General features: G+C 45.2%; 1 protein-coding gene across 7 annotated transcripts in view; it reads left to right on the forward strand.

Annotated features, from left to right (window-relative positions):
* The first annotated feature begins 656 nt into the window (after positions 1-656).
* LOC120902452 (G protein-coupled receptor kinase 1) overlaps positions 657-15,590 on the forward strand; it is a 97,777-nt gene continuing 82,843 nt past the window's right edge. The window contains exons 1-2 of one of the 7 annotated variants that reach the window (XM_040311204.1): positions 657-790; positions 5,577-6,278. In XM_040311204.1, coding sequence (XP_040167138.1) covers positions 6,166-6,278 — 113 coding nt within the window. In that variant the 5' untranslated portion in view covers positions 657-790; positions 5,577-6,165. Of the gene's footprint in view, positions 791-1,352; positions 1,885-3,604; positions 3,695-5,576; positions 6,279-15,590 lie in introns of those variants that run through there. The other 6 variants (XM_040311198.1, XM_040311199.1, XM_040311200.1 and 3 more) reach the window with 6 other exon arrangements.

Here is a 15,590-nt window from a genome sequence, read left to right on the forward strand (position 1 = left end):
CGACAGCCGTTAGTATAAACGTGGGATAAATGCATCTTTTAGTTTTGCAGTTGCATCAGTGCAGTAAGCTGGTGTGCGGTAATTGTCTTAAATAAACATTAAAAATGTGGCCGATTGTTTTCTCCAATTTTTATATCAAACTACCGACCAGCATTACGACATGGTATCCCCCAAGCATTGAGAAATAGGTCATGGTGGCACTCGTATTGGCGCAGACCACAGTGCTCCGGATCGGATCCAATCCGGCAAAAACAAAAACCTATGTTAAAAAAATGGAATACACCGTAGAACATGGTGCTGTTTGTGTTCTATGGTTTTGCAACACCAACTAGGCGGCTCCATTGAGAGTTGCGATTGGCAGAACCGTGAAGAATTTACTAAATACTTTACGGAACAAAGTGTTCAAAAATATATTCGCTTTTTATTTACCATGAAAATAACTATGAATTAAGGAGACTAGGGAATCAGTTAAACGGTATATTTAAAAATGTACAGCAAAAGTGAGAATTGAAAAATAGAAATAAAAAAATAGTAGGCATGGAAAATGAGATTGTTTGATTTTTTGAGGAAACCGATCTAGTACACATATGTATAGATGCAAGACAGAATTGTCGACGAGAGACGAGTCAGTCTAGTAATTGATTCACGAGAGGAAGGTTCTAATTTAACTCTTTAATCTTGAAAAACTTTGAAATCGTAAGGAAGACAGAAGGAAATGTAGAAGATCACGATTCGCATTTCACTGAAACCCACGTAGAAAGAGGAGAAATCTATTTTTTAAGGCAAAAAGGTAATTCGGTTTCATATTTACACACCTGGCGAATTCGACCTAACACATCGAATCAAGAAAAAAAAAGTTGCTTAAGAAAAAAAGGAAATTATCGATTGTGAAACTATTTATATTCAATCCCATTTTTAATACGAACCCAGCTAAAGTGGAAGAGTTTTTACAAGAAAAGGTAAAAATTCGTACAGGGTGATTTAAGTTCAATATTTGACATTGTCTTCGTTTGACGTTTCGCGAGAAGCAACCCCCCACAAGACAGCTGAGCAAAGTTTAGTTCCAGCCTCCTTTACCATGCTGGAAAGCACAAGTTCCCTTCTCTAGGTAGCTGTCCCTTCGTCAATATTGTTCAACTTCCTTTTAAAAATGTCTCCAAACTGCAAAACTCAACATTAGTCTAATCGCAAAACCGTCTGTCTAACGCTGTTTCCTATAACCCCCCTTCCCACACAAACACACACGTTAACCTGTCATACTTCGTACGAAAACATTGCGCTACACGAACGCTACGCAGCGCACGACCGCGCAGAAAGGGAACGAGAGAGATAAGGGGAAAAGAGACCGTCCGAGTGCCGTGCTTGCCGTGTGCGGTTCGCCCCAGAGCACAGTTCACGGTTGGCACGAGCACTGTCCACAACGCGCTGACTCGCCAATCGCACCGCGTGCTGCTCCGGGAGCATCTCTTGTTGAACCGTCGCAGGTTTTTCACTTCCCAGTGGGAATAGCAAAAAAAAGGTGGCAAAAAAGAAGGAAGAAATAACACACACCACGCACAGCGTGCGATAAAGCGGAGGTGCAAGCAAAGTGGGTGTGTGTATGTGTGTGTGGAAAACCCCTGTAAGAAAAAAAAAATGTACGTGAATACGCAAAACTAAACCGCGTGAGGTGTGGGTTCATGGCAAACTGCTCTTGTTGTACGCGCAAACGGCTGTCGGTGGTAAGCGCGCTCCACAAGTAGTGCGTCATACAACGCTGTGCGCTGCTGGACTCTGTTGCGAGCCTGTCCCCGCGGGCGACCCCTCGCTCCCTTCCCCCCGTTTTCAGTGTTGTTCCGCGCCCGTTACCGCCCGTTTCCGTCTCTCTCCCCGTGGCAAGGAAATGTAAGTGATTGCGAAAGTGTTTTTTCTCCCACAAATTCTCTGTGTGTTTGTCACGGAAAGCAAAAAGGAAGTGGGTGCGGAAGTGTACTATCGGTTGTGACTGTGTGTGTGTGTGTGTGTGTGTGTGTGTGTAAACCGATTTGAAGCAAAACGCGATGCTTCTTTATCAGGTGCAAAATTGTCCGATATCAAGTCCGAAATAGGGGGGGAGACAGGCAGGGGATGATTTATACGAGGTGAAATAAAAATGCCCCCAACACACACACACACACACTTACACTCACCGATTCCAAAGAAAAAGAAATGACAAATCAACGAAACAGTAGGGGGGAAGGAAATGTGATTATACCGTGAAAAGGGTGAAGAAAAAAACATGATCATCGTCTCCGTTGTCGTTTGACGTTCGGTCGTTACAGGTGCATTTTAGTGTGTGCGTGCGTGTGCAAGATGTCACGAAGGAGCCTACTATTCTTGCAAAACCTAAAAGGGGGATTTTTTTCTTCTAAACCTAGCTGGAGGTGTAGTAGGCCGTGAAGCAAAACAGCGGCAAGCGGCTTGTGCGCGTACGCAAATTTGAAATGCTCCCCCCATTTGTGTGTGTCTGTGTGCTTGTGTGTACGTGTGTGTGTGTGTGAGAGTGTAGGTGTATGCCAGAGAGGAGAGAGATAAATAATGTATTACACATTAAAAATGCATATTAATAAGCGAAAAAAAAAACAACAAAACAACAAAACCCCCAAAACGAACCATCCTGCGCTGTGTGTGTTTGTGTGCGTCGTGCCTGTAGTGTTTGTTTTGTGTTGTCTCTAATTTCTACCTATTTTCGAAACAAGACAAAAAACACACATAATAAGCCGTGTACTGCAAAGTGACAGTGATTCACTTTCTGTACGTAATTTCCAACAGACCCTTGGGGATGGGAGACACAATGATGAATTGCTGGAAAAAAGGCCCTCTTTGCGTCTTCGTGATTAGCAGCGACCCGCCAGCAGCAGCAGAACGCAAGTGCGAGATTTGCAAGAAGTCGAAAAAGTGAGCGAATCTCACTAGCCCCTTTCTTCATCCCCCCCAATTCAACCCCTTTCTCCATCTTCTCTGGGCTCTGAGTGTCGTGGCGGCGTGAGAGAGAGCAAAGGTGAGCCATGCAGAGTTTGTGAGACAGCTCCGCGAGCTCATGCTCTTCTCCCGCGTACATATTAAGGCCGTGCTTTTAAGCTCATTCGATCGAATGGAGTTGTTTGGTAAATCGGATGTCTGCTTATTGCTGGACGAATAAGCAGACATAATTAATTCACTGTTTCTTCTTTTATAGCAAAAAAACGTTTGCTCCTTCACTCTCTTTATTAGCCCTCTCTTGTCCCTCTCTTGAGTTGTATGTTTATTGTTTTGTAATTCACCGGATGTCAAGCAAAAGAGGGTAAAAAATGCCACAAAAAAGACACAAGTTTCTCAGCATCCAGAGAGATCTTTTTTTTCGGAATATTCATTTGGGAGTGAAAACGTACAAAAGAGCGCGAGATGGCAGAGAGAAAGAGCGTTTGCGCGTGTGAGAGAACAGTCTCTCCAATTTGGTCTCTTTATCGTTCGTTCGAGTTGATATTTTACCTCCAAACTGTCCCTTTTCTTCTTCTTCTTCTTCTTTCTAATACTTTCTCACTATCGCTCCACGGGCATCGAAACGGCTTCCCGTGCTCCGGTTGCGAATTGTTGCTTTTAGTTTATATTTTGCCTGCTGCTGACACGCGCGCGGTTTGCTCCCCCACGCGCACGCACGCACGCACCCAACCCAGTGTGTGCGTTCCTGTGTAATGTATGTGGGAGTGTGTGTGTGTGTGTTTGTGTATGTTTAGTGAAGCGAAAAATGGTCGAATCAGAGAGCGAGCGCAGAGGGGGATGGAACAGGGCGGCCGCATGTTTACAAAACGCAGTTGGCCCATATTTTTAGCGGCTCCATTGTGCTCGCGTCTGTTTGAACAAATGGAGGGGAGGGGGTGGGTTTGGTTTGCAAAAAAAAAAAAAATAATTTGAGCTTGAAATCGAAAGTGTTAGAACACGGTCGAAGTAGGCTCGCACAGCAAGTAACGGTAGCATCAACACTAGCTACAGTTTACTTGGATCTTCTAATTTGTGTATTAGTTTTTTTTTGCAAAAATCCAAAGTCAACTGTTTTGCAACGTCTCCAACAAGTGAGATGGAGAAGAGGAAAGGAATGATCATCTCCGTCTTCCTCCTCCTCCCTCCATGCTGCTGATGCTGATGGGTTTTCGTACATATTAATCCACAAACAGCAGCAGCACACTGTCGAAGGACGCGCGTGGCACACACAATCGACCCTTGACGGCAGTGCCCTTTACAGTGTGCGTGAATTTGTTCTGTTTTTTTTTATTGTGTCGTTTGCTTTCAATTAAAACTTCACCAATCAGCACAGTGTGGCCTCGTGGGGCGCACTGTTTGTGTGGTGGATGTGACCAGACCAGGCGGTCCAGAACAACGGCACGGCGCGGTGTATGTGTGTATAGGTCATCGTGTTTCTCGCGGTCGTCGGCATTGAACGGCCAGTTGAAGGTTGGCGGATGTCGGTTTGGGAAGGGGGGGGGGAAGCGACCGTTCGGTTTCGGTTCGCCAAGGTTGGTGACTTCATGCATCATCAGCTCCCCGCGATGCCGCCGACTGTAGGACGACCGAACCGTTGATTGTTTTACGCTCTTCTCCGTTTCTGATGCCACCACAACGGAGCAAGGCCTCTGTGTGTGTGTGTGTGTGTGTGTGTGTGTCTGTGTGTGTGTGTGTGTGGGAAATACTTTACAAGGTGGTAGATTTTGTATAAAGTTTTGCAAGGGTGTCTTGTTTCAAGTGTTTTGGGAGTGTGCGGACATTGCAATGTAATCAGGAAGTATGTGAACTTGCCGAGGAATATCTGAGTTCTGAACTGTTCGATGGAATTGAGGTCTTCAGACATTCAGACTTTGCTTCAAACTATTTTCAATAAATAGACTTGTGTTAAGTGAAGAACAATCTCTATGCCTGAGGAGAAATCTCTATATTTGATTCTAGGTTTGTTGAAGATCATCTTATGGTATCTTGCGATAATGTTAAACATCTAGAAATTCCTACGAATATTCAATTCTGAACAACATTACACTGACAGAGGCCTGAGAGGGAGTGGAATTACAGGTCATACGTAAGGTCATAAGATATCGTACTTTGATTTTTCGTTCTTGGGAATATCTTAAATATCTGGGTGTTATTGGAGAATCTTTCTATTGGAGAGCCGTTTCTAAAGCCTGGTCAAGAACTGCAGAATAATCGTGTCCTTTTTTAAGTAAAACACTGTCCGAGAAACTTACGATCCCTTGTGCTTGCACCACAAGAAGTATCGTACTCATATCTACAGATGATCTTTGAAATTACGACATCCAAAGATGGCCGTTGGAGCATTTTACTGATACAAACTCCATATTTGAATACTATAATAAAATTAATTTACAAATGAAACATCTGGAACGCAAACAAGTGTGAACAACAACATTAAAGACATCCTAACAAGAATATTCACACGTGATTTGGCGAAGATCTCTCAGATGAATGTGCAGACACTTCTATTCCTCTAGAAAGTCGATGGACCAAAGCATTAGTCTCGTTATAAGAGCTGTTCGTGCTAAAGTGTTTTCTACCCTCCTTCTCTCTTTCAGTTGTGACTAAGCACAGTGTTCTCCCGGGTGGGTCGAGTTGTGTGCAAAATTGTTGCAAATCAAAGTGTTGAAAGAAACGAGCTGCGGTGTTGTTGTTGGTTAGAAAACAGAAGAAAAAACGTGTGTATTACTGTTGTGCCTGGGTATCATAGGCCAAACGCGTGTGTGTGTGACCAACCAGTGCGTGTGTTTGTTGTGTGAATGGGGAGAAGTGATGGTATGATCAGTGAAAGCCTACTAATACCCAAGTGTACTAAGTATAAAAGTGTTCAAGTGTACTAAACAACAAATTGAAGAGAGAGAGAGAGTAAGTGGTTCGGCTCGGTTTACACTCACGGTGGACCTGGATCGGTTTAAGGGAAGGGTAGTTCTAAGTGTCCAAGAGGAGGGAGTGTATGTGTGGCAACGATCGAAATCGATTTGCTAAACCGTTTAAAAAATAGAGTGAACGAAAGTGTGTGTGTGAGAGAGAGAGCTAGCTGCTACTGTACCGGCAGACCGGCCTTAGCAACACACCGCCGAAAACCCCATCGCAAGCGTAGCAACACACTCACGCACAGGAGGCCGCTGTCAAACGCGCGAACGCAAGATGGCGGATCTGGAGGCAGTGCTGGCCGACGTCAGCTATCTGATGGCGATGGAGAAATCCAAGTGTATGCCGGCGGCCCGGGCCAGCAAGAAAATCGTTCTGCCCGATCCAAGGTGAGTGCTTTGTCTGTTTATTTCTGCTAAATAGCTGCGTTCCGAAAACCCCAGCCCAGTTTGCTGATGCGTCCGCTCCATGTCTGCCGTCCCTTTTCTCGCCTGTTCCATCTAACTGCGCGAGAAATTGTTGTTGCCCTACTGTCCTACGGCAGAGGGGGCGGTTTGTGTGGGGCGGTTAAATTTATGCCCTCGCTGAAGTGTATTCTTTGCGCAGCGGCCCAAAGCATCGCGCCTCTGGTAGATCCGCACGCGTACATGCCGTTTGTTTACGTTACAAGCAGCGGAGTTTAAAAAGGCGGGCGAGTGTCCCGGCCACCTGGCGTCTCCTTTCACGCCCTTTACCGATTTTTCAATTTCCACCTGTAACGCTCGCCAGAGTGTTGGTACTGTTTTTTGGAAATTTGGTGATGCTCAAAACGCTGAAGGGAGGGTGGGTAGTTTGAGCAAATGAGTACGCAAGCGATAGAAGGCAACCATACACACGCGTACAATAAAACGCGCCAATGGGTGGCTGCGATACCGCTGGAAACACCCCAATTTCCCAGGAATAAGCAAAAAAAACAACTCTCTAAGGGGTTCTTCAGCGAGAAGTGGTGGTTTGGTCCGTTTTTCTCGTGCGCACGAACGTTACATCCCTCCCGGTTTCCCACCAGATAGGGAGGTTTGGCTGGAAAAGTTTGTCCAACAGGAAAACCGATATAGTGGTGGTTTTTGTTTGTTTTTTTTTTTCGGCGTTTCTACCGCTTTAATTTGTTCTTCGGAGCTGCGGGTGGCGTAAAGCAACGTTAAACCTAATTTCGGGGAAATTCTTTTCACCATCAAGCTAACTGCTAATGGGCGGGGGAGGAGATCGGCGCAAGTGAAAGTTGAAATCGCTTTCGAACAATAGAGCAGAACGAATCGAATCAATTGTAGAGCTGTGTCTGTTTTGGTTATACTTTTTCCTTTTGCTATATCTTGAATTTTCTTCAAGATTTCCCACCCGGGACGAAAGATTGAGAAAGTTGTTACCGATTTGTCTGCGTCTGCGTTTTGTTTTCTGTTCTGAGAAATGCTTCAACATCTTTGTAGAAGGCAGCTGAAGTAGTAGTCTTTGTTGCAACGTCTGTTGAGATTATCGTCATTCGGACATTCGGAAACATCTTTCAGCACTTCCCCACTACGCTCTGCGCAGACTGTGTGCTACTTATCGTATGTAGGATGTATATATCTGGATTCAAATAAGATCTTCTTGATATCATTAGGAAGTCTTCACTGTTATCCAAGGTTCTCTTTAGTTCTTCAAGACTTTACCTTTTCGAGAAACAATCAGTATTTGCAGTGTGATATTCTTGATGATCATAGAACTATCCTGCAAATAGAGTTACTGCAAAATCCACGGAGTCGGTCGTACCTGTTAGTCTGTGGGTGAAGATTACCCAAATGCAAGGTTGTTCTGTAAAATCCTTGATATGTCGTCGACTGGCGGTTTCCTTGCCAGTGGACTTTAATCCCACATCTTCCCTACGAGTCAAGGCGGACCGACTCGTCAATCATTGCTGTCGATGCCGACGGATGCAATTTGGTTTTACACGCTTCGCGCTGCTTGTATACTACGCCTGAACTTGTAGCTGAACCGGCGTCGGTGCCTAGAGCTGCAATTTCAATGACATCCAAGATAAGCAAAGCCATCGGTTCGAGGTGAGGAGCAACTACGATAGCTGATAACCGTTTGCCAGTTAGCGCAGACAAAAGAGTTGTAACAAGCTCGACCGATTTGCATCAATGTGCTAAGTAGCTGGAGGTCTTCATTGTGTACAGCGATTGGCCCAAACCAATGGCACCATTGTTTCACAGTCTCATGATCTGTGAAGATTATGCTAAAGGTTGTTGAATCATTGATTATGAGAATGACGCTACTGACTCGGAACAAGTGATATTAGGATAGAGATGTTATCAGTTTGATCTAGATACCAGAAGAATCGATTATGTGGTTGTTTGTAATCTATCGCATTAAACCCTTGTGGAACACTTTGTTCTGAGAATGGATGACTCCACATCACGTTTTTTTAAACAAATTTACCTTTTAAACTACTAATGATTCTTCAGCAGGTTTTGCGATTCTTAGCTTTTTTTATCAGAATCTAAATAATAACATCAGATTTCTGGACAACAGCTCAAATCGAAGGTCTCAATTAGGGCTTTGCCATTGCTGGATTGGTGGTAACGTTTTTGTTTCCATTCACTTTATTTGCCTCATTTGCATAGCTGAGTATAAATGAAATTGGCAATCACTCCCCCCCCCCCCCATGTCCCTGGCAAATATTCAATCTTTTACACTCCCTTCCATTCTATGTGCGCGCCCACAGGCACGTCGGATTCGCGATAGTCATACAAACACTCACACACGCACACACCCATTCGAAAATGAAGCCAAATATGTCAATTGAATCATTCTGATCCGGCGGGGTACCCATTATTTAATCAATTAAAATCGATTATCGAACCGAAATGGAACAACACCGATGATGCCGGCACACCACTCCATCCACGGACTCTTCTGGTCGCTGTTCATGTTGTGCGCCAAAATGGTTGATAAATTCTGCACGCAAGGAAAGGGACTGCAGAGGGTCATGGGAGGTGAAGATATAAAGCGCATCAGCATTTGCGTGTTGATAGGAAAATTGAACACAAACACACACCGCCGTCCAGCGCCACAAATGCATGAAATGCAATTGCCATTTCTTGCGGTGGGCAGATTGGGTGGCAGGCAAAAGTAGAAATGTGTTTCCCTCTCCACCATCACCACCACCACCAACCGATTATTTTCCATTTCTCCCAAAACCGAACAACGTTTAATTAAACCGAACACAAGCGTCCCTCGCGGCGGCAGCGTCCGAAAGCGACCGAATCGAAATTGCTTTGTCCGTTGCGTGGGAGAAGGGTTTTTTTTTTCTATAAAAAAAAACCTTTTTCGTTTGCGCGTCTGTATGTTCACACCTTCCGGGCCAGTGCAATTAGCTTTTGCATATGAAATGGAGCGTTGTGTTCAGGTTCAAGTGAAGCCCGCCCGCTCGGGCAGAAGTTAATTTAAAATATTTAATTGTTTTGCTGGTAAAAACTCTCGCTTTGATCGCGCAAATGAAAGCAAACGCAACAAGCAGCTGTCGAGCCAGTCGCTCTTTAGTGTAACGATTTTAACGTGTTTTCCTGGAGTCATTTCCTTTTTGTTGTGCAAAATAATTGAAACATCCTGCCGCTCGACGGGCTCGGGCGAAATCGAATCGTTCTAATGATTTTCACATTTTAATTGAAAGCTTTTTGGGAAGTATCCAGTATCCATTAAGTTGCTTTGGAACTGGCCGGAACCGTTTCGTCTGTTCGGAAGTTCTCGGTGGAAACGGCCCAAAGAGACTGATCGAACCTGCGGTTTGGTTTTCACTGTTCGGAACTTTTCATTTATTAATTAATTAGTACCGGGCAGATCGGGGGCCCAAGTCTCTGCTCTTATTTTCAACAGACCCGGTTGGCCAACTGCCGATCATGTGGGCAACATGACAACAGAGACCCAGGGATGAGCTTTTCCGACGCATTCGCGCTGGTCGGTTGGTTGAGTCGTGTGCGTCGTGTGCGTGTTGCTGGAAAGGTGTGTCGAGCTGATGGAGCGTGTAAATTGCGCTTGATAATTCATACTTATGCTTTCATTGGGTGGTGGGGTTGGGTTTGGTGTTTGGAGGTTTGCTTCGGGGAGCAAGCGCGCGCGCGCGCGTGCGTCATTGATGAGTGTGTGTGTGTGTGGCGGGCGGACAATAAAAACAACATACGAGCAACATCCATGTGGCAATCGTTCGATCCCGCGCCGCTGATGATGCTGTCGATGATGCTGATAGTGCAACTGAGTGGGAGGAGGGAGAGAGGGAGTGGGTGAAACACAAAGTGTATAATCAGCTCGATGCGAACGGATGCATTTCGGTGCAGTTAGACGTGTGTTTGTGTGTGTCTGTGTAAGTACGCCTTTCCGATAGGCCTATCTGACCTAATTTTGGGGACCACTCGCAGCCTCTCAGCTTGCTGTCCGGGAGCAGCCAATCATCGGCTCGAACGGAAATAGTGGGTTTAGGTGAGTTGGGAAGGCTCAATTGATTGAGCGTTTGCTTAGATAATTAACTCGTAATGGCCGTTTGTACTGTGCGGCTGTAATTGTTTCCTACGCAGATAAGGGAGTAAGCGAATTGAAAGCCCCAAAGTGGACGGCATTGGTTCGTCTGTGGAATCGGTTATTAAATCAGTTGAAGTTGAAGGAGTTCCTTGCCAAAAAAGGGGTTGCAAGTTATGTTCCGGGACGTTCCAAAGTTGAATAGTTAGCATTTTTAATTTATATCAAAAACACAGCTATCTCTCTTGAAAGCTATTAAATACTAAGAACCTACACTGTGGTCTACTAAAACGTGACGGTTGAAGCCAGCATTACATTCTCACCTCGAATGGTGCAAACTCATCCCACTTCGGTCATCTCGTAATAGTGCTCAGTGGTAAAATAAATCAAAATGTCCCCCCAACATACATTCCCATACACACACACAAACACATATATATCTAGCACCGCTTCCGGAGCTTTCAGCTGTGAGAGTGGATACTTCAGAATAATAGTGTCCAACGGTGTGCTAGATTGCACTGTGCCCTCAGCTTTCGAGCTTAGTGAAGGGAAGGGAGAAAGAATTTTGGTGAGGAGGAATAGCTGGGGGAACAGAAAAGTGTGTGTACGTGCCCATGTGCAAATGTCACGAGAAAGAGAAGGAGAGAGAGAGAGAGGCGGACAGAGCGTGTGGTACAATAAATCACACAAACTCGTTGGGTCACGCTCTCTGGGCAGCGTCAAAGTTGTGCCCGTGGTGCTACCTTTGGTGGGTGGTGGTGGGGTGTGTATGTGTGAAGGGGAGGGAGGATGCGCTTTATGCCAATGGATTTGAAGGTATTACGTTTAATGATAAAATTTGCGGAACGAAAAATTGTCCATTACAGCGGCGCCTGATAAACATTTCACGTGCAAACTGTCTCCTGTTAGGGATTACAGGGATGATTCTAAAGCCATTACTATAATGATACTATAAAAAAGGGTTGTAAATCATTTAAAAAGCGTTACATTAATTGATTTATTTGATCTGGTGTCTATTTTATCGCCCTATTATCTTCTTACCCTCAAAACACCCAAATCTTGCCAATAGAATTCGTTTCGTTTTTCTTCTGCTTGCAATCAAAATATTGCAACAAATTAACTTTTAAAGCATGGCAAACACTCATGTTCATCGCTCGCTTACATCAAACAATCTATTTGGCCGATAAATTGTCTAAAGACAACACAATTACCCACAAGTACACGCCGTACCGACCGATTTTCTCCACAGTAATTACTCCCCCAGCCAGCGATCGGATGAGATACTTCAACCTACGTAGGTGCGTATGTGTTTCTCAGTGGGTGGGTGGCCCCCCAGTGGAAGCCAGAAATAAGGCAACGAAGCCACACACACACAATTGCACCCCCTAAACCGTTTTTCACTACTCCCCCGTTGGCGGGGGTGCTTCCGTCGAAGAAAATGCGATGGAAAAACTAACATATTAAAGGAAGCTCTTCAATGCCGACCGTCGCCTTTCCCTTCTCCGTCTCCTCATCTCTATCTCTCTATCTGTCCGTGTCGTGTCGATGCTGGTTGGCTGGCGTCTGGAAGTGAAATTCATGTCACAAACAGTAATATTTTCCTCCTGTGTTGACTTTTGCACACGGTACAGGCGAAACAACGCGAGTGGGATAAAAAGAAAAGAAAAGAACCCCGGTGCTCATATGGGATGCCCGCAAGGATACCGCTTAAGCTTGTGCCGCTTCAAGTGTTGCTTGTGTGGGTGTGTGGGTGTGTTGTCTTGAGCGTATGTGGAAAAAGGTTCGCTGCCTGACTGGCTACTGGTCGTGTGGCGCCTCGGGGATCGTTGCTTTGTGCGGGCAGGTCATGCCTTCTTCTAGAAGGACACAGACGCTCTTGTGTGTATGTGTGTGTGTGTGTGCTTGTCTTATGCCACTGCCGACGGTAGTCGTATGTTAAGGATAGCGATGGTGACAGAAAATTATGTCCACAGCAAGCAACGAACCTGTGGGGGTGTTGGGTGTGAAGTCGGGATGAAATTATTATTAGGGGGTTTGTTTCCTCGTCCAACGAACGGTACGGATCTATCGGCTTGCTGTGAACAGTATAGAAGCTGATCACGGGTCAGACCTTCCAATGGGAAGAGCCTCATTTTCCTATAGGACAGAAGACGTGTCCACCGTCGGCTGCCGACGGATCGTCGACTCAAGAGAGAGGATCCACTCTGCGGCGATAGGATGTTTTAGCATGGCGCTTCCCCTAATAGAGCACTTTCGCTTGATATGTCTGTTAAGCTATTTATCGTGAGATTTTTGTCCACAATGTACTACTGCTCGGCCACAGTTGCTCCCCAGTGCATTTCAGTGCCGAAATGACAAGAAAGTTTTTCTTCCAGTAAGAATTGAAGGGTCGTATTGTAGGATTTCATTTTAAAACTGTCACACTGCGCATGATGGGTGTGTGCTGCACGTAACGAAATAAATAATTCATTTGGAAATTGAGCCATAAAGTGGTCCCCTTGCGTCGGATGCATTCTGGACCGGGAGTGAGAACTGAATAAAATCATAAATTTAGCAAAATATCGTACAGCAGCCAACCAACCGACTGACGCGCGGGGTCGCCTGACACAGCTGACCCTGTCTCTAACAACATTACGCTACATAAATAATTTTGTATCTTAAATGTGATCGAAGCGCGGTGGAAGAAGAAGAAGAAAAAATAGCACAAAAACACACACACACACACTGAAGCCACGGGTTCACGAAGGCAAACGTGTGAGGGGTTGGCTCGAACTTTCATAAAATAAAGATGAGCAAGCGCTTGTGGTCTTTTTTCTTTCTTTTTTGTTGCTGCTTGCCGTTGGATGGGGGTTATTTGACGACCTCTTAATGTGATGGAAGAATGTTCACGTGGACGCCGATGACATTCGGTGGATGATGTTGATGATGATGACGATGCTCGACGAGCGATGGATTCTTTTCGTTTTTGCTGGCCGCCGCTCAATAGCATCACCCCAAAAGTGGTCGTCACGATGCCTGTCGTCGTCTTAAAATGATATTCTTTTGCAAGAGGATCCTCTAACGTTGTTAGTGAACATCTTTTTCGGGGTTTGGGTGTCTTGCTCTTGCTTGCGAACATCTATCGATGCATAAAACATGGAACGAGCGCGCACAGAAGTTCTTAATGCGAATATGCAATCGTTGCAGAAATAATTTATGGGCGGTAATTAATTTATGATTAATTTATGTAGCTACTCGGTAACTTGGCTTCAATTGATTGCCGATTGGATAGATGTGGTTGCGCATTAGCTTCCTCCACTGTCAGAAAATTTTGTGCGATATTACTCAATAATTTGACTTAAAAACATTTCGGAAAAGAGATACAAAATCATGCTCTACATGCTTCCATTCCCCGGAGGTTGTGGTTTCAGATGATCTTGAAAACAGCGGCGCTGAAGCTGGTTCGCGCAGCTGTGCGCTAGCGCCTATTTAATAAAACAAACAACCTACCAAGATAAAACAAGATTCGTTGGAACAAGGCAGCCGGAGGCAAGAGTGAGAGAGTAGAACAACCCCTCTGCAAAACCTGCTCCAGTAAAATCCGTGCCAATTCCTTCTCGACCGCCGCCACCTCTCGACACACGTGACCACGGGTTCTTTGGGCGTAAGGGGTTTAGGGCACAGATAAGCCTGCTCACCGTGATAGTTGTACAAAACCGCGAACCACTACAGTTATCGGCGGCACCATCGCTCTTTGATGTGAGAAGAAGGCGAGTGAGAAATGGAAAGCAAAAAAAGCACAAGAAAATAAACAAAATGCACAAAAGTATTTTACTGCCGCGCACCGCACAGTCTCTGCGGAGTGAATGCGCACGCGCAATGCGCGTTACGGTAGCCCGATTAACCGCTCCCGGTCTTGCCCCTCTGCCATGTGCTGCTTCACTGTTTTGCTGCTGCTGAAATTCAATTTTCGAGTTTGGCGCCGCAGCTTGTAAACACAGCGCGACATGGTGCAGGGTGTGTTGCAAACGCTTCCCCTCGAGCGACACGAAAAAAAAGGGCAAAATGTGTGCACCCGCCGTCATCGCTTGATCGCCGGTTGATGTCATTAATGGTTTCACCTTCCTTCGCCCTCCGCTCACAGCCCTGTTGTGTAGGCCCTTGGGGTGCCGCTGTCGATCGAAGGTTTGAGGGTTTTTTTTGTTGCTACTGCCGGCACTTTTGCGACACAACTTTGCGCTCACCCTTCCTCTCCTACTGCCCAATGTATCGGGGACGCCCTTACGCTCGTCGCTGTGCAAAAGCAAAGCAAAACAGGGCAGAGGTTTCGTTGAGTCACGTCACTTTTCCATTCTGGCCTAAAGACCTCCCCCCCCTTTCCCGCATATTGGTCGAGACTAACCGTCGCCATATTTCGCGTACATGCGAATCCATCGCCGTATGTGTTGTGTGCTGCTTCAAGGTGATCGGGCAACAACACAGAGGCCGCTCTAGGGCCGCCACTAATCGGGGCCAATCGTCCTCCTCGATGCGTTTGTGCTTTGGGCGTTAAAATGTTGTACCCGGGCGCACTCGTACTGGCTCCTCTCGGCTGGCGAGCAAAAGGTGAACAAGGTGTTTTTACCTCCGTTTTTTTCTTCTTTTTTATATCGAAAATAACAGCAGCAGAAGTAGTCATCTTTTTCGCATGACAAGTTAACCACCCTACGCGTCTGTTTTGTTATTAGGCAAGTGACTTGTGGTAAGCTAATTTGTAAATTCTATCTAATAATTACCTTTTTGGAATATAAACCACCCAATGATGGATTAAATGGTTTCTTGTTGTCAAATATTTTTATCATGTTATTTTTTGCCTTTAATTTAATTTAATTTATCGCCTGTATACTTCAAAAGCAATTGTTTTGGTGTGATATAATTTATTCCTAGCCTACATAAACAATTTAGACTACAAAAGTCAATTTCGGGTGCTTGTTTTTGCCCCAGATTAACCAACTGTTTCGTTGTGCAGTTCTTTAGTGTCGTGGCAAGCGCTTGGTTTTGCAACGCACAAGTTGTGGGATCGAATCTTGTTACCACCTTTAATAAAACACCATTAGTGGAGTTATTATCTATTTAACAGAGTAATTATTTAACCAATATCAGACTCGTGTGCTGCTGGTTTATGAATTTACCTTACCGTGCACCACCACTATGCA

The sequence above is a fragment of the Anopheles arabiensis genome, chromosome 3 (genome assembly GCF_016920715.1).
Source record: "Anopheles arabiensis isolate DONGOLA chromosome 3, AaraD3, whole genome shotgun sequence".
NCBI lineage: Eukaryota > Metazoa > Arthropoda > Insecta > Diptera > Culicidae > Anopheles > Anopheles arabiensis.